Source organism: Danio rerio, chromosome 20, assembly GCF_052040795.2.
Source record: "Danio rerio strain M-AB ecotype USA chromosome 20, GRCz13ab, whole genome shotgun sequence".
In the NCBI taxonomy this organism is placed as follows: domain Eukaryota; kingdom Metazoa; phylum Chordata; class Actinopteri; order Cypriniformes; family Danionidae; genus Danio; species Danio rerio.
In genome coordinates, this window is record NC_141040.1 from 38,999,974 (window position 1) to 39,020,008 (window position 20,035).

The 20,035-nt window shown below is 36.4% G+C and overlaps 1 protein-coding gene and 1 long non-coding RNA gene across 3 annotated transcripts in view; one reads left to right on the plus strand and one right to left on the minus strand.

Annotated features, from left to right (window-relative positions):
* The first annotated feature begins 888 nt into the window (after positions 1–888).
* Positions 889–20,035, plus strand: part of ankef1a (ankyrin repeat and EF-hand domain containing 1a) — a 35,046-nt gene continuing 15,899 nt past the window's right edge. The window contains exons 1-10 of one of the 2 annotated variants that reach the window (XM_087297525.1): positions 889–983; positions 2,491–2,849; positions 4,424–4,623; positions 7,177–7,326; positions 7,432–7,555; positions 10,228–11,050; positions 14,748–14,974; positions 15,191–15,360; positions 17,336–17,476; positions 19,548–19,703. In XM_087297525.1, the coding sequence (XP_087153651.1) occupies positions 2,498–2,849; positions 4,424–4,623; positions 7,177–7,326; positions 7,432–7,555; positions 10,228–11,050; positions 14,748–14,974; positions 15,191–15,360; positions 17,336–17,476; positions 19,548–19,700 (2,340 nt within the window). In that variant the 5' untranslated portion in view covers positions 889–983; positions 2,491–2,497 and the 3' untranslated portion in view covers positions 19,701–19,703. 2 annotated transcript variants of the gene reach the window in all.
* Positions 3,789–20,035, minus strand: part of LOC147839385 (uncharacterized) — a 73,707-nt gene continuing 57,460 nt past the window's right edge. The window contains exon 2 of the long non-coding RNA XR_015518695.1: positions 3,789–4,587. This is a non-coding gene — a long non-coding RNA (uncharacterized LOC147839385). The remainder of the gene's footprint in view (positions 4,588–20,035) is intronic.

Sequence of the window (20,035 nt, forward strand, 5' to 3'; positions counted from 1 at the left end):
TATTGTATGGGTCAAAATTAATCTTTTTTTGTTTTATGCCAAAAATCATTAGAAAATTCCATGAAATTTTTCCATGAAAATATTTTATATGTTCCTACTGTGTGTGTGTATATATATATATATATATATATATATATATATATATATATATATATATATATATATATATATATATATATATATATATATATATATATATCAAAACTGAATTAAGTTGCATTGTTGGTAAGCACTTAATTTGGACAAATTTAAATGTGATTTTTTTTTAGTACAGTATTTCATTTTTTAACCCTCAGATTCAGATTTTCAAATAGGTTAGTTGCATCTCCAACAAATTTGGTTTAAACAAACCATATATCAATGCAAAGCTTATTTATTCAGCTTTCATGTTATGTATAAATCTAAATTTCATAAAATTGACACTTTGGTGTTTTGTTGTCCTGTGTCCCACATTACAATGCTATTTATAAAGTGTTAGCGTCCTCTAGTGGACGACATCAATATTCCACAAGTTTTCTTGAACCTTGAGGTCTCTTCTTCCTGTATGACTGAGGTTAGGTTTAGATGATAACAGATTAAATTATGCATGAACTCTACTTGGTCGTGAGATAACCATATCCATTATGACCATAGCTCGAGGAAGTCTCTCTTTGTGATGGATGTCACTTACTGTCACTCATTCAAAAAGTTACTCACACGCTTGAAGACATGCCATGAAAACCGATACACCGTTTCTCTTCAAGCTCAACCCGGGTCAAGTGATCACGTAAAAGTGCGGTAATTCTACCTGAGGCCATTTCTAAATCAGAAAGAGGAGGAGACAAACGAGGCGAGGCGGAATTTACTTCTTCAAGAAGCTTTTAAAGAGTTCAAGGGCCACGGCGTGCTGTTTCCATAGAGACACACACAGAAAGCCGCGCTTGCAAACTATGCTGAATGAAACATTAGTCACATACACTGCTGATTTCAGACATCGACTAAAGGTAAGAGAATCTGATTATTGTTTAACATTAGTGTTATAAAACGTGTGGATGTACAGGTATAGTAGTGAGGTTGCTAAAACAAATCTGTCAATTGCAAAGTGGGAAAAGATCCAACGTTGAAAATCGGGACAATGTAAAAGATAAACGAAATAGTTCACGTGATCCTTTAAAAATCATTCTAATATCCTGATTTGGTTCTCAGTCATTATTGGAACTCTTTTATAATGGTTCTTAATATTATTAGGGGTGTTATTAGCAAACTATTTTGTGGAAATGATGACATATATTTATTAAAGTTCTTATCATTATCAAAGCTGATTTTTTATTTTAAAGATTGGTGTCTTTACTTTTTTGTTTTAATTTAAATATTAAAACAGTTTTGGGTCATTCAATCCATTCTTGCTGAACAACAACAACAAAATAAATAATAAATATTAAATTGTTATATTAAAATAAATATTACACAAAATTTTGAATGGCAGTTTAAAATTGAGCACAAAAAATATGAAACAGTACCGCTGTCTGACATTTACAACAGAATTTTTCTTGAGTTCCAAATCATACAAAATTAATTCTGAATGATCACTGCAGAATAGAGTACTGATGCTGAAAACCTATCACAGGGATAACATTTGCATGTCCCTTAACTGTCACCGTCCTGCCACCTGACATTACTGAGCAATATTAATTTGCAAAAAGGATACTCATTAGAGTCATAAAGCATTACTTTGCTACAGAAATCCACGTGTAAAGGTTTTTTTTTCCAAGATGTTTTGTAGAGACTAAGTTCAAATCAAATACCACCAAACTGTCCATAGTACTTTAGAATTGTATGTTTATTTTACAAACATTGTCAAAAGTATGAAAAAATACAGTTCATATTCCTGAAAACAGGGGGCACCGAGGTAAAGTCATCAATGTAAACGGAATTCTGGTGGCCATGCAAAATCTTATTGAAAGCTAATTTTTTTGCGATATCAACTTTAAAATTGGGATATAATTTGCTCAGATATGTATCTTTTAATTTTAGCAAAAAGGAAATTTTATGTATTATAATAATTTTTACATTTATTTATTTTTTATTATTTTCATAAATATAAACACACTTAACTTTTGTTTTATTTAATTTTTTTTTTTACTTTTTCACTTCAGCTACAATCTGACATCTACCATCTTGAAAATAAGACCAAGCTTCAATCTATGCACCAAAGTGTTGAAGATTGACAATCATTTAGGTTGAACATGTTATTTTCATGTTCATGTTTAAAAAGAGGGGACGACCGTTAAGGGGTTAAATAATAATTCAATAAATATAATATTTCACAATATTGCTGTTGTACTGTATTTTTCATCAAATACGGTCCATGTTGCATTGGTAAGCATACAAGACTTCTTTCAAAGCCATGTTCTACCCTACTATTAAGCCTTAATTAAATTCTCAACAGAATACAATCACCTCAAAATAGCAAAACGTATGAATGGTACTAAAAATTTGACATCTTTCTAGGTTCAAAATGTCCTGCAAACAGGCCAAAGGAAGGCTTCAAGTCTTGCAGATCTATCGGCTGCTTCAGTGTATCCAGGATGGAGATAAGACGTACATAGAGAAACTAATCAGCATGGGTGTTGACGACCTCATCAATCTGACCGAGCCACGTGATGGCAATGGGGTCCTGCACTTGGCAGCAGTGACCAACAAACCCGACATGCTGGAGTTCCTCGTTGATCAAGGTGCCCGTCCAGATGTGCAGGACAGAAGTGGACGCACACCACTGATGCTGGCTGCCGAACTTGGATATGATGGTATCGTGTCTCTACTAGCCAAGAAGAACGCAGACATGAAACTTGTAGACATAGAAGGGAAAGGTAATTGTTTTAGTTTTTACTTAATATATTGTTTAAAGGTATGTGTATGTGGACTACACAAACTCTTTTGGGACCAGTGGTCGTGTGTGAACTGCACATAGCAACATATTGCTGGTCCTCAAGCCAGCTTTTCTACTGCTTATGTTATGACATTCAGACACAATAAAGGAGTGCAAAAGCTAGAGCCTTTATTCTCTGTGCGTTTAACATGGTTGAATGAATGAATGAATGAATGAATACTAGAAACTAATCATAGACTGCTAAAAATTTTGGAGAGAATGTGGAGACAAGATTAAAAATAATATTTTACTTATTTACAAATAGATTTTTTTTTTAATATAGACTTATTTCTGATAAAAAAAAAAATGAAAAATTCTTGTTTTTCATCTCATGCACACGGGTCTGCTTGGACAACACTGGAATACATCGCATACAGTGTAGTCGCAGGAGTCCAAATATTTTAAAAGATCCGCAGCTCAAATCGGATCCAAGTTTTCCACATACAGAGATGATCGGAACTCATTCGACTGACTTCCGGTCTGTGGCTTGTCGTGTGCGGCTTCACACTTTTCTTTCATTTCACTGCATGGACAGAAAGAAAGGCTCTCGGAAGTGTGCATAAACATATTTCTTTATTTTCCTGGCAAAAACATTCCCCTTTAACAGCTCCCCTTTAAATTAAAAATATGAATGCAACTTTGAAATTTTTAGTCAAAGGCAAAGTAAATAATATGCTAACATCAATGTACTGTTTTATTTATCGATGTACAATTCCTCCACCAAGGGTTAAATATCAATGAAGATTCCAGTATTTGAGACCTCAGCAGCAATTAAGGCCTTTTCCCACCAAGGATAACTATAGAGATAACAGAACTGTTTCATAAGTGTTCTGAATTAAAAAGTTAATGTCATGATAAAAGTGCAAGAAAAAAAAAACTATTTCAGAATCACTCAGTTTTTTTATTGATTTAATTATCATTCTGTGAACATGCCTTTATCCTTCATAAGACAGTTTAAAGTCTGCATGAATCTGATTTTTTTTCTCCACATTCAGAATATTAAATGAGAAAACAGTGGGCGTGGCTTGTTTTTTTTTCTACTGCGAGCTGATTGGATGTAGTAAAGTAGGCATTTCATTCAGAAAGATCAGGAAACAGGTTGGGCAGAGTTATTACAACCTAACAGACATCTCCTTGCCATTTCGGTTTGTTGTCAAAACTAACAGCTGGAGGGGCGTGGTTAATTATGTTAGCCACACCTAATACCTCAGAGACTGACATAATCTGAGAATTTAACTGACCACAAGTGCATTTTTTTTCATCTTAATGGCATGCACAGATTAATTGATCACCACAAAACTAGCAATGTGAGCTAACAAAATCATATTGTTAGTTTTGAATTTATTTGTACTTTAAGAGCATCCACATTGTCGACAAAGATCCTCAGTGGCAGGCAGCATCCTGCCATTTTGGAGATTTACTGTATGCAGTCTATCTAATTACAGATCAGGGCACGACCAGTAAAACTAGTGTGTAAACTGATCCAAGTAATCCGTACTGTGGCTTCTCTGCCAGGCGTGCTCTTCTACTGCCTCCACCCCACCAAAAGACACATGCGCTGCCTCCAGGTGGTCCTTAATGGCAATGCAGATGTCAACAATGTTTCAGAAGCTGGCATACCAGTGTTCCTGCTGGCCTGTGAACAAGCTCAGGACTGTGAAGGAATGTGCCTCAGCATCCTAGAGAGAGGAGCGGACCCCAATGCTACAAATCAGGTATGCAAATGTGGTGTAATTGATAATGGTGTATTTGAATCCTTGTTCCCTGGGCAGATTTAAACTTATGACCTTCTGAAAGAGTATCACCCATGTAATACCAAACCACTTATAAGTATGTGCCGATATTTAATAATTCACTATATTGTAATAATGAAGGACAGCATGGTGGCGCAGTGGGTAGCACAATCGCCTTACAGCAAGAAGGTCGCTGGTTCGAGCCCCAGCTGGGTCAGTTGGCATTTCTGTGTAGAGTTTGCATGTTCTCCTTGTGTTCACATGGGTTTCCCCCACAAGTCCAAAAACATGTGGTTTAGGTGAATTGGGTAAGCTAAAATTGTCCATGGCGTATGTGTATGAATGAGTGTGTATTGATGTTTCCCAGTGATGGGTTGCAGCTGGAAGGGCATCCGCTGTGTAAAACATATGCTGGTAAGTTGGGGGTTCATTCCGCTGTGGCGATCCCTGATGAATAAATGAACTAGGCCGAAAAGAAAATTAATGTAATATTGAACATGCACAATATTGATAATGTGAGGACTTCAAAATACAGTGAATAATCATTTATTATTTAAACTTCTAGAGTGTTTTTTGAGAATATTAATGTTGTATTTGCCGTATTAGTCATAACAACATCAAATGCTTTGAGACTTGATTGGTGAACTTAACAATTCAAACATTTTTACATTTTAATCTGGTCTACTACATGCTAAAATATTAATTGAAAATTTGGTGACTATTTATATAGTGTAGCAAGTTACTTAATTGAACTAAACTCAAGATGAATACTACAAAAGCTCAAGTAATCTTAGATTATGTTAATGTATTAATGAATGCCTAATAACGCATTAAAATTGCAGTTGTAATGAAATGTTTTAAATGTAGCTAATAAATAATAAATTTCAGTTGTATTTTGAACTAAAATTAACATAGTGACTGTAATAAATCGGGATTTTTCATACTATTGTTATCCATTAATTAACATTTACAAATGTGACAAGTGTTACTTGTTGTACCTTATCATCCTTTTTCAATTTAATTTGATTGAAACTAGGGTTGGGCGATGTCGACTAATTTGGCATTGTACAATGTCTAATGTGAAACATCGCAATGGACGATGGCATTGTCGTCAAAGGCGGCGGTGAATTAATTATTTATTATTAATTCATTCATTCATAACTAATAATCACTTTTTTTTTTTTTTTAGCATGAATAGGCAGAGTGATCTGTGTCGTTATAATGGCGTCCACAAACTTGGTTGGTCAAAAGGTGCACAACCGAAAGGTAGAAACCAACAGTATCTGAGGTTTTTGTTAAAATTACTAAATACAAGCTTGAAAGCGAAAGATTGAAGCGATGTACTGACGCTGTGACATGTTACCTGATAGATTCAAAAGATACAAGAGTCCTTAGATAGAGACAAGATTAATGTTTAACAACTATAGTGAGATGCGATCCAGCTGTACATGCTTGATAACTGTTGACGTGCACTGCTGTCTGGGGTTTTGTGCTCAAAGCACCCATTGACTGCCTGGAGCTCAGACGCCCGCATATGCTAGAGCGCATGACAGTGTGTGTGTGTGTGTGTTTGTGTGTGTGTGGTCCGTGATGTGCGTTTTCAGCGGTATAGTGTGGAAGGAGGGATTTTCAGAAATGCTAGGTGAAACGCCCTTGTGGACGTGGATCGTTTTCATTCTAAAATGCCCTTATAAAACTAAGACGTATTAGTGTAAATGGGGCCGTCTGTATTTTTAGCAAGCGGGTTGTTGCTGAGAAGGGGGCAGGGCGGAGAATCGCAATGCTTGCTCAGCATCGTGATGTCTATCGGCCATCAACAATGGACGATGACATCGTCTATCGACCCAACCCTATTTGAAACATTTGTTTCCTCTGAACATTCATTTACAATTCATTATTTCATCATACAATTAACAATCATCCTTATTCATCTGATCTCCTTTATATCACCACTCATAGCTCCCTTAGATGCTCCTCCTCCATCCACCTCTCTGTCCCCTTTGCCTGTATCAGCACGATGGGGAGCAGAGCTTTCAGCCGCTCTGCTCCCAAACTCGGGAATTCACTTCCTCCCGACATCCACAACATTAACTCTCTCCCTCTGTTCAAATCCAGACCCTAAACTCATCTGTTCCAACTAACATACTTTTTATAACCGCACTACTACATTTTGTATTTTGTTTGCATATTTTATCATCTTCTCTATTTTAATACTGTAGGTTAATTTTTTTTTTAATTATAGAATTGTGTATAATTGTTGTACAGTGACCTTGGGTTTCTTGAAAGGCGCTTTAAATAAAATGTATTATTACTGTTATTATTATTTATATACAAAAAGCTTTACATTTTTGGTTATTATATTTGTTAAAGTAACCTATTTTGCTGCTTAGGTCAATATCATGGCATATAGTAATAAATAACGCAATTAATCGCTACAAAAGAAATCTGAAATCGTAATAAGCCTACTTATAAGTAAAGGTATCACATTGACTATACTGAGTAGTATTACCCTTCACTGTGTGTACATTATCACAGGAAACAGGTCGAACAGCTCTGATGGAGGCGGCCAGAGCAGGAGCATTAGAACTAGTGAGAGCCATCCTCAAGAAAGGAGGAAACGTCAATGCTCTGGACAAGAAGCGATTCCACGCAGCTCACTTTGCAGCAGAAAAAGGCTTCTTTGAAGTAATGACTCTCCTGCAATCTTCTTTCTGTTTTCTTTTGTCTATAATCCATTACAATTCTCCCAGTGATTATTGATCAATGCTTTTTACTTCTGGTCATTTCCAGATCATTAAGGTGCTGTCTGCATATAGAGCAGATGTTGGCGGGGTGACAACAGAGGGCGATACACCTCTGCATTTTGCTGCTTCTGGTGGATACACAGACTGCTGCAGATTTCTAGCTCAAAGAGGTAAATGAACATCTCTCTTACAGAATCAATTGGTTGTTTTCACAAGATGTCATTGATGATGCGTGAAATAGAGATGGAGGGCAGGAAGTGATTCTTCTACATAGGAATCGCTAGCAGAACATCTAAATGTTTCTGTTTTATGTTGTTTATTTTTGTTTAAATTGGCTAAAATAAGAAATGCCGAACAGCTTTTATGGACTTCCTAAGGTTTTGGCTCAAAAAGGGGAGAAAGTTGAAGAAAGTAGCTGAAAAACGGAAGAAAAGGTGGCATGTAATCAACACAATACATCCATGCATGCAAACTTTTTTGAAACGTGATAATTAATTTGACAGCACCAAAAAAGATTATATACAGGCCTAGCTATGTGTATAAAAATGTTACTGTGTTATTCATTCATTAATTTTCTTTTCGGCCTAGTCCCTTGATTAATCTGGGTGTAGCGGCTTTGAAATGGCGCTATTGTTGGTAGAGTGAGCAAGTTTTTAACGCGTAAAAGTCTGTAAGCAAAATAGATGCAAATAAAAACGTCTTTATTTTCCAATCAACATCCAATCAACAGAATTACTTAATCACTTTCCTTAATCTATATGCACACTTCTCTGTTACCTTGAGTTGAGTTGAATTACACTCAGTTACGAGACGAGACGAGACGAGACGAGACGGTCAAAAACTGTGTGCTTCCTACCAACACTGTCTTCCTCCATGCAGTGAAGCCAGTTATATAGTGTCGTACTGACACCTAGTGGTCAATCGCCAATACACAGTGTATGGCTCCTACACGGGGGTCGCCACAGCGGAATGAACCGCCAACTTATCCAGCAAGTTTTCACTCAGCGGATGCCCTTCCACCCGCAACCCATCTCTGGGAAACATCCACACACTCTCATTCACACTCATACTCTACGGACAATTTAGCCTACCCAATTCACCTGTAGTGCATGTCTTTGGACTGTGGGGGAAACCGGAGCACCCAGAGGAAACCCACGCGAAAGCAGGGAGAACATGCAAACTCCACACAAAAACGTCAACTGACCCAGCCGAGGCTCGAACCAGTGACCTTCTTGCTGTGAGGCGACAGCACTACCTACTGCGCCACTGCGTCGCCTGCTACTGTGTTGTATTAAAATATATAAAAATTAGATACAAACACCACCACACAAAATCCAGGAGAATATAAATAACGTACCCTGCCCTGTAATTGATGTTATAAAATATTTGTCTTGTTTTGCAATAATCTGTGTCTTTACTGGCGTTTTGGTGGAATAAACAACCGTAACGTTAACGTCTAAATGCACAGCAGCGGTGAATGTTTGAAAGTTCATCTACTGGACAAAAAAGAAATGCAACCTTTGTGACAAAACTAGACGGTTATTATTGTGGAGAACTTTTCCCACTTACAAATAATAATAACAATAACAATAATAATATTAATAATAATGTAGGCTATGCGTCCACATTTTTGTATGCTTTCATCTGTTATTTCAGGTTGTCTGGAAGATATCTGCATGGGGAAAAAACTAAAGGAATTTATAATAAGCATGTTTTTGAACCACGTAGTATAGTGTATAATGTGTACAACTCTTTGTTAATGAATACTAAAGAATACTGGAGCATAGTTAACTGATAAACTGTAATAAATCCTTCAATATTAATGTTAACTGTAGTGCATTGTGATTAAAGCGTAGAAAAATGAAGCTTATTGAATAACTTGTTTAGTACTACACTTGTGTTGTACCACAGCAACAACATAATTACTACGACAATTTAATTCAAGTAATTTTCTATAGTATGCTTCCAAACACTTTAGTATTTACTACTTTTCCATGTAACGTAATAGCTTATACAGCATCTACCGCCTCGATGACAAGCAAATATATTTTAGTTTAGTAGAAAACTCAGCCCTCTTCATGATATAGGATCCTACCCAACACATGTGGTTATTTTCTATCTATATCTTCTTTGAAATATGGTATAAATCGCAAAAATACGAACTTCCCTTTATGTGTACCATTTAGTTTTTCACTTTCTGCCCTCCATATGAATTTCGTGTGTCACCAGAACCACGTGATTGAAAACAACCTATAAATTTGTTATGAAGTCTACTCGAGATTTTAATGTTGATTTAATGTTTAATGTTGATTTTAATGAGATTTTACTGTTTATTAAGTACTGTAGTACTTTACAAATGACGGTGTGCATTTTAATATTAAACTTAAATTAAACTGACTAGCTGAACTGTAAAGTAGTTTATTAGAATTGCATTTTGTGATATTACTACAGTCTGTTTTGTGTATTCATTCATTTTTAACGGAATGCTTGAAGAGTGGTCTCTGAAAAAAGTTTATGTATTACATTGTTCTATTCTGCTTTCCCAATCTGAGTAGTCCATCATAAATCAGTATACACAATATATTTATTGTTTTATTATTCTTTAATACATGATTAGTGACTGTTCAACAGTAATGTCACAATAATAATATTTATTAATGCTTCATGTTTGGAAAAGTAAAATTATTACAAAATTTTTATTCAGAAAACTGAAAATAATTACTTACATTGTGCAGCCCTACCATAAAAGCAATATTCAATCCAAGCTGAACTGAAATATACTAGCTAAAGTAAAATAAATCTAAAATATAATCTTTAATTCTTTTATATATTTCTACTTCAGGGTGCAATCCCAAATTGAAGAACCAAGAAGGCCTGCTTCCCCGTCAGATTGCTAAGGACTGTGGGCACAAGGCCACTGTAAAAGAGCTTAAGAAGGCTGAACGGCTGCATGGAAAGTCCTCAAAAGGAGGCACGAATGGGCCATGGGCTCTGATGCTTCATGACTGGTCTCATGAAAATGAGAATGAACTGAGAAGTGCTTTCGAGTCTGCAACAGATGGCTTCATTGGAGTGGAGTTTGTGCCCAAGGGGACATTTGTGTCTGTTCTGAAGGAACTTCACGCTCCTCTAGATGATGTTCAAATTCACATTCTTCTGCTTGCTCTTGATAAGAGAAGAGAGGGCTTTATAAATATAAACGACTTCTTAAGAGGTCTTAAATATCTTCCGAAGACATATGTTATGGCTTCCTATGGGCCGAAGAAGAAGAAGGCAGCCAAGGCAGGAAAGACCAAAAAGAATAAGTTCAACCTTCCATTGCCCATCTGTACAGTCCCGCAAGATCTCATTCATCGGCGTGATGATGGAGGGCCACCTCATTTTATGATTGAAAGTTGGCAGCATGCTACAGACACCCAAAGATATGACCGGGACCATCGACCGGGACATCCTATTGAAGATGACACGGCATGGTACATCGATGAGCCAGAAAAGATATACATCAATTTGAACTACTGCGTTAAAACTGGAGATATTGAGTCTCTTAGGTTGGCACTCAGCCAAAAAGTCCCTGTAGATGTGAAAGATCGCTTCTACAAGACACCACTTATGGCTGCATGTGCAAGTGGGAACTACGAAATGGCGAAGTTTCTCCTCGATAATGGGTAAGACTTAGCAACTGTAAGCATTGAATTAAAGATACAGTACAGCCAAGGACAATTCTCTTTTCATTTGCTCACTCTCATGTTTTTCTAAACCTGTATTAGGGTTGTGCAGCATTTATCGTTTATAATATTGTAGTTTCAACAATGTGCAGGAAAACCTTGTCAAATTTTGCAAGAGTGCCACTTTTCTGAATACCAGCATACAGTATGAGCACAGTCGCAAATGGGGTTTTGATTTTATTGTAAATTGAACAGTACATCAACAAGCAAGAAGTTAATATTAAAAGTAATTTTTAATGCTTCGCAACAAAAATTGTTCCAAACAAAGCTGGAACAGAACATCTTCGTGTTTGCTGTCAACACTGTGGTATTTCTTTTTTAATCATCCATCTTATTTCGAGATTCAATGATCCGTTCATTTAGACTTACTTGCTTCATTTTTAAAATGAGTCATTCAAAACAAATCGTATCAATGAATTATTCAATGAATTACTCATTAGAACAGTCACATGCTGCCACCTATTGGTGGTTTTAGTGTCAAATTTGTCATTAACAGCACTGAGGACAATCAGTAGATATTTAGAACAATCAATTGACGAATCACCCAAAATCTTGAGATTATTTTTTGTCAGTTCTGCACACCCTGTTTCGTTTTTCTGCAGAACATATTTGAAGAATGTTGATAATGCAGGACTATGGCAAAAAAAATTACAATGGAACTCAATTAGAACCAAAGCAGTTTAGTTATCAACATTCTTCAAAATATCTTTTTCCTTGTTTCACAGAAAAGTAAATAATACAGGTTTGGAAATATATAAGGGTAGCAAACGACAATTTAAATTTTTTTTTAAAGGGGTGGTCCACTACGATATCATATTTTAAACTTTAGCTGATGTGTAATGTAGCTGTGTGAACATAAACAACATCTCTGAATGTAATATGCTCGCAGTTCAATGCAAAAAGAGACATTGGCTTTTACAGAGTTTGCTTAGCAAAGCCTGCAGCTAACAAAGTTTTGGGACTACAAATAAATACATCCGAGCTAGTGAGATTACAAGGGTTTTAGGTTACACGTATTCACCACACACATACACCCTGCACAGCGAAGGGGCATGGCCAGAGGGGCTGTAATGTTATAGCAGAGAAAGCTAAAATGCAGTACAATTGTTGCTAATTCCACAGAGCTTCTTCTGTTTGTGTATTTGGGCATCCAATTGACATTACACAAAGACAAGTGCTTACAGTTTAATTTTAATTGTGTTCCAGAGAATTATATATATATATATATATATATATATATATATATATATATATATATATATATATATATATATATATATATATATATATATATATATATATATAGGGATGTGCAGAGCAGCCGGTATTTGTATTTGTATTTGTTGAGGGGGGAAAAGTATTTGTATTTGTATTCGAGTAAAATTCAAAATGGCGCAAAAATATATATTTTTTCTATTACACTTCTAATTTACGTTATAGTGAAAGAATTGTTTAATTATACCCATTATATAAATTATAGATATGCAATATTGGCTGTTGTTTTTGAACATGTGATAAGAAATGTCATTGAAAAGAAAATAACATAGAAGCCATTATCTCATCCATGGTTAAACCAACAACTAATAAAATACCATTGTGAATATTATGAACCCCACCACCACCGTTCTTGTTGAAGGACACTGAATAGACAGAATAAAAACAAATAATACTTCTAAAACTGTTCTTCTTCTGAAAGAACTTCTTTCCAATGCACAGAATTCCGAAAACTAAAATTAACTAAATAAATCTAAATAAAACCCTGCCTGGGAGATCTGGCAGAACAAAAGTATTCTATATAATACTAAAAGATACAGCCCTGCTAGTATCATCTGCCTGCCACAAAACGGACACAAAGTTTGTTTGTTTGTTTATTTAGAGATCTGCAAATATTTTTCAATGGAAGTCAATGGAGGAATATGACTAGTCAGTCATAATATATTTGCAGATATTTCCAATCTGACTAGTCGAATTATAATTATGACAAGTCAAAATATAATTAGAGATATCTCTAAATATATTTATGGATAGTCTGAACAAGGTTTAAATGCTAAAACGGCTTGCCATACGCTCTCATCCAGTAGCACAGTGGAGAGTTCTCTAGTTATATCCTTTCAGTCGTTTGTTATGCAGTGACATGCAGTCAAATATTTCGCCAAACAGTCCTTAGGGATGCGGCGACACGCAGTCAGATATTTTACCGGACAGATCCGCCACTTTTGGTGCGCATAAACAATCATAAAGCTCTCGTGCTGCAGGAATGAGGAGGTCTGCTGAAGGTGCAGCTGTCGTGCTGTGAGGAGTTTGCGTCTTTAAACTACGGCAGTTTGCGATCACTGAACAGCAAGAATGGTTAATAAATCCATATGAAACAGCCCCTTAAAAGTCACGTCTCGCTTTCAGTTTCGGGCTTTGGCACATTTTGCACTGAGCGTGTGTCTCTCTCTCTCTCTCTCTCTCTCTCTCTCTCTCTCTCTCTCTCTCTCTCTCTCTCTCTCACTCTCTCACTCTCTCACTCTCTCACTCACTCACTCACTCACTCACTCACTCACGCGGGCATGCACTGTGGTCTCATGAGGAAACGCTGCTTTTTGATATAGTGTTTTTCTTGCTCCCGAATACAAATAATTTTTCAAGTATTTGTTCGAACCAAGTATTCGTAAAAACACGCTATTCGTGCCTTTCCGAATACCGTATTCGGGTTCGGCTCCACCCTTAATATATATATATATATATATATATATATATATATATATATATATATATATATATATATATATATATATATATATATAACTAGCATTTGATAAAGGACAACTACCAGAATCTTTCCCAGTTCAGTGCTGGATTCGGTCAAAAACACCTCCAACTGACAAGCTGTGGATTGTGAGCCACAACCTGCAAGTATTTTTATTTGTTAAAATTGATCAATTGCATGCACAGTTTCTAGAATTAACGGTATGTTGTAACGAGCACGTAAACATGGTTGTAAACAACGGAAAATGCTGTTTGGCACCGCTAACAATTTAGCTTTAAATTCATATTTATTAGTCAAACCGCTGTAAACACCCACATTCTTCAGCAGCGCTGCATGTCTCTCTGTGCGGATGCTTTCCTTGTCTCTATATGCAGCCGCTTTCCCTGCATTCTACATTATTCCAAATATATTTGAAAGACACCTGTCAGATTTTATTTTAGAGAGCAGGTGTGAGGTTCAGCTGCGTGCTCTTCATTTTCTGTCTGATTCAGGCAAACTGATATGGCTGCTTACACAGCAAAAAAGCATGTGCTTGTAAGGGGATAACGTGGTGACGTCGAGGCAATTCACGAATCACAGCATAATATGTTAGCTGACTAATCAGAGCCTCTTCAGTGCGGGCCTTTTAGAGGAACCAGGAAATATGACAGGGGTTTTCATGTTAGTTGAGTAGCTGTAAACAATCAAAATAAGATATATGAAAAAGTAACGTGATTTTCTACAAGAGAAGCATGAGCATACATTGCTTTGCATCTTATAAACGCTACCAAGCCTTAAAAATACACGCTGGACCACCCCTTTAAAGGAATAAATGTTTGCAGTACATTTGCATATGTCCATGGATAGTAAAACAATTTTAACGAATTAATAACCTCCTCACAGGGCTGATGTGAATGCATGCGATCAGTTCAAATGGACACCTCTGCACCACGCCTGTCATGCAGGACAGCTGGACATTATACAGCTGCTCTTAGAGGCAGGAGCTTCAGTGGACCGGCCCGCCCTGAATGGAGCCACTCCCCTAATGAGAGCCATTGAGAGCTGTAGGCCGTCCTGTGTGGAGTACCTCATCAAAGCTGGTGCAAAGATCAATGCAGTAAATAAGACAGGTACAGCCCACCTTCTTGCAAAAACAGATGATAATACTCAACATCTCAATATCATTAGTCTATTTCGTAAGCGTCTCAGTGCAGACCTTACGTCATTTCCACAATGCCACCTCATCTTTTGAACAACCTGATTTACAGTGCATTAAATCTCTGAGATTGATCAACTTTTGGCTCTGCTGTCATTCGACTCAGGAACTTTCAATCCTTTAATTGCAGAGCAGAACTGCTTGGATGTCGCCCACGCTTATGCAGACTTCAGGGTGGTGGATTTGCTCCAGGCTAAGATTAATACACAACCCAGGCCTAAGGACAACAAGAAGCCACAGCCGGTCAAAATCCACCACAAACCAACACCGGCCTCAACGCCTGGCTCTATCAAAGAAAAGGTACAACACATGCACTTTATGTGATTAGACATGTTTACAAAGCATCCCATAGAATCAATCTTTAAAAGAAAATGTATATAAACATTTACAAAACTGTTTTGAGAAAATAGACACAGTGTGTGGGGTGTCAGGGCTCAGAGAGGTGTTTATTAAATGAAAATTTCAAACATAAAATGTCCAAAAAAGTGATATATATATTGTTCTTGATAGTAAAATTGAATAGTCTAAAAATCTGGTGCCTAGGAATCACAATAAAAATGTAGTTTGTTCAGGATGGGAGCAGGTAAGGGGGCCGGACATGATCTTACCACTCTGTTCTGGAGCACAAGGAGCATTAGATTTGACACAAGCTCAGAGATCTAAGAGATCTTTAGGACTGCTCAAGTTATAGCAAATGATTCAAATCATGTTTTACCTTCAAGGTATAAAGTACTGCCATTGAAGAAACAGTACAGATTTCCTTTGTGTAAAATGTAATCGTTATAAGAAGTCATTTATACCAGTGTCCATTAGCATTTTAAATGGTAAACTACCTTAAAATGTCTTTTAAATATCATTTTTGTTAGTAAATGTTACATGTGCTCTCTTTTTTGTATGTATACTGAGGCTAGGGTGCTTTCACACCTAGACTTTTGTTTTGGAACCTGTCTCGTTTGCCCAGTTAGCGCAGTTCGTTTGGAATATGTGAATCCAGCAATCGCGCTCGGATCCGTGCCAAAACAATCGGTCTGAGATCGCCTGAATGAGGTGGTCTTGGCTCGATTGAAACGAACTCTGGTGCGGATCGATTGTAGTGAGAAAGCGATACGATCCGAGCCCGGCTATATCACAGTGTTTTATGGATATGTAATAGGCATACGGCTATATGAAGAGAGAATTATGAGTAGGGCGGGAGGTCATTCTAGACATCCAAAGTCTCTTGGAAGTTCCGGGAGTCTCCCGTAAATGCACAGAGACTCTCGGATGCCCACAAGTGATAATTAAATCTCATTCATAAACAATGAGTGATAATCTCCCGGAAATTGTGTCGCGCACCCTTCTCACCCATCCTCACCGCATCCCTCATCAATCTTCAGACACGTCGCGCGCACCCTGTTAAACACCACCAAAGCCTGATATGCTAGCTAGCTCATCCACTCTCGCTTTCTGGGCCCACAAAAACAGAAATCAGCATCTAAAATGAGCCAAACAATTCCTGCACAAGTTGTGCCCCACTTTACTATTTTTTAATGTTTGCAAAGCTGCTTTACTCACACATACTGTAAGTCAAAAAAGGGAGGAAACAATTATCATAATTTCCGTTTTATGCCAAATTTACCAACATTATATTTTCTTCACAAAATAGTCTGAAGTTGACCTGCAAGAAATGCTGTTTCCCTTTCCACATATTTTATGCCGACATGTATGGTGTGGATGCAGGTTGATACAGTTCCAAACATTTTGATGCCATTATATAAATGCGGTAATCACACATTCTGCAAACAGAGGCATTAGATAACAGGTCATTATATTGATTTGCTGTATTCAGATTTAAATTTTTTTCTCCACACTGGGGCCAGAGTGAACATATGAAATTTTGTAGGATGATCAAAAAGGTCCATAGGGCGCAAAGTGCAGTGTGACCAAATGAAACGCTCTTCTTTGCTCCAGTTTGCTCATTTTCCAAAGCGTGTGAATACAATACTGTCTTTGCCAAATATGTCATTTCAAATCTAAGGTCGATTGATGATAAGATCTGTGATCAAAATCATCTCGCTGGGAAATTAAGGTGACACAGCAAATGAAACCCAAGTAAAGAGTAAGTAAATGAGTTCAAGCGTGTCACATTACGCCCCAACAAGGCATGGGCGGCTTTGTAACTCTGTAAGCGTGCTCAGGGAAACCCCACTAAACCTTTGTTGAAAGTCACACCATTGTCAATGTGTCATCGCGTCCGCTGTGTCTTGATTATGGTGTTGGCGCTTTATCTTCACAGCAGGGCCCCGTTCCCACTCCTACAGCCTCCTCAAACTCAGCAGTCAAGAAAGCAATGAAGAAAGACAGTGTTATCGTGCACAGCACTCAGATCACCAGCGGCAGGCTCAACAAATTGGACATCAGTTTTGTGCCAAGAACGGTAAGCTGGACACCACTCACAGGTGTACGCACAGATAAATGTCAACTACGTGTGTGGGGGCACAGTAGGCCTCATACACTTACAGTAACTAATGTTTTCATACAAAATCAAGTGCACATGCACATATATTCTTCTTATTTGCTTTCTACTCCTAAATAATGTGGATTGGTCTACATGCAAAATCTAGTGCACATGCACATACATTCTTCTTACTTTCTTTCTACACCTAAATAATCTAGAGTGCGTTTCCCAAAACTATCATTAGCCAACTAAGGTCGCAAATTGCGTCGTTACAAACATAATTTGTTGATTTGGTGTTTCCCAATCCATCGTTCCAACAAACATTCGCAAACTCCGTCCCAAACTTGTATGCTTGCAACTACACCTCTAGAGCTGTAGTTAGAAGCATAGTTCCTGGCTGTGCTCTATTTCCAGTTTCCCCCCTATGCCCTATTTAGAACATTGTAACATTTAAACTTGGAGTCATTTAAGAAAAAGCAATAAAGTCATCTCTCTTAGGTCTAATTTGCTTTGCAAGATTTTTTTTTACAGTTCAGTTTTAGCGATCTTCATATTGTCAATTGCTTTCCCTTCGCAGTGCACTTTTTGCCACTTTAAAAACTTTTAAAAGTTATAGGTGACCTGTTATTTAAAAGCGGAATTTATTTTATGTCTCCAAAGCTTGTCAATACTAAAATATACAGTATAATATACGTGAATGGTTTTAATTTATAGTAGGTTATTTATTAAAAAATGTATCTGCCCTGTATATGACATGGGCCTTGTGGTTAGAACATTTCTGCAATGATTTAAAAGTGTCAAAATGCAAAAGTAGACTTTTACAATAAATAAAATAAATAAATAAATAAACAATATCCTACTTAATAACAATAAAAAATCTTAATAAAAATATTAATTATTTTTAAGTGGGACTTTTTTATTTCTTAATAAGTGGCTTACTGTAAATTACAACCATTAATAGCAATTAATCCTGTATGATATATATATATATATATATATATATATATATATATATATATATATATATATATATATATGAGATTAAAATATGTGTTAGCTAAGTGGTTTAGAATAGTTTTAGAATAGATTATGGAATATTCTTAATATTATTTGTAAAGGAAACACTGGTCCTATATGTGCCGTATATATATATCTCAAATCAAGAGTGCATATTTTTATTAAAAACTAATATTGGCAGTTTTTTCTTAAATGTGTGTGCGTGTAAAACAATATAATTTGCACAAAAAATTATAGGTTTTTTCTTTAAAGAAACTCCGTTTAGAGCATCATTATGGACGTTTTACGTTATAACTATCATGGTTCAAATGACAGATCTGTGACAGAGAAACCATGGTTTTAGGAAACACTCGTCACTACATCGTTCTTTTCCCAAACAATGCATCGTACTATTATAGTTCAGCCACGAGTTATGTTGTTGTTGTTTGGGAAACGCACCCCTGGATTGGACTGATTAATTAAGTCTCTAAAAAAAGACAAGAGTAAATCATCTCTTTAAATGTAAACAATCACGGTTTGCATTAAAACGTGCAGCAAGAGCTGACCATGCATACTTTTGTGAGTATCTGTTGAAATACATTGATTGTCTTGTTTTACACAGCGGATGCCTTTACTGATCCAACCCAGCACTGACAGTATGCTAACTCTTAAATCCCCGTGCTGGGAAACACCCATACATGCTCATACACTACAGCCAATTTAGTTTATTCAAGTCACCTACACTCCATGTCTTTGGATTGGAAACTCACACAACTACTGAGTAACTATATATTTTATATATAGTAGGCAAAATCTACAAATCTACATATTTTTCTCAGAGTTTGTGGTAGATGTTAATTATTTAATTGCACAATCGTAAAATGTAGTATTCAAAACACTTATTTAAAACATTTTTAGAATTATATGTAATCAAATCTATTTTTACACAAACATGTTTTCACACACTGTTAATTAAAAAATGTGATGTGGTTGCAGGTTTGCTTTCAGTGGATTATTATGTCTTTTTTTCTGTGCTACTGTGCTTCTGTTGCAGAACTGGCAAAACCATCTGACCACCAGAGATTTGATGGACAGGATGGCAAGGAGGAGGCAACGTTTCAGTTTTGAGGTGGACTTTGATGACTTTAAGATGCCTTTCAATAAAAACATTCAAAAGAAATCTATGGAGTTTGAGCTCACTGACTAACAGGTGAGCTCTATGTCTTTTCTAAAACTGAAAAAGTGTAGAAATATTGATGAGTGCAAAAGCAAAAACTATTATTTTAAGGGATTTGCACAGACTTCATAGAAGAGAGGTATTACATTGTAGCTTGTGCTTTTACCCAAGTCTCTTTAAGACAAGTCATTTCTTTGAAACACATTGCCATCTTCAAAACGCCTCTTGGGCAGTATGCTCGGGCATTCTGTCTGAATGGGGAAACATCAAATTCTCTAAAACTGTTTGCCAAGCTTACAATTACAATACATATTTGGAATCATTAATAAAGTTAAACAACAACCGTCTCATAGGATTAGTTTTTA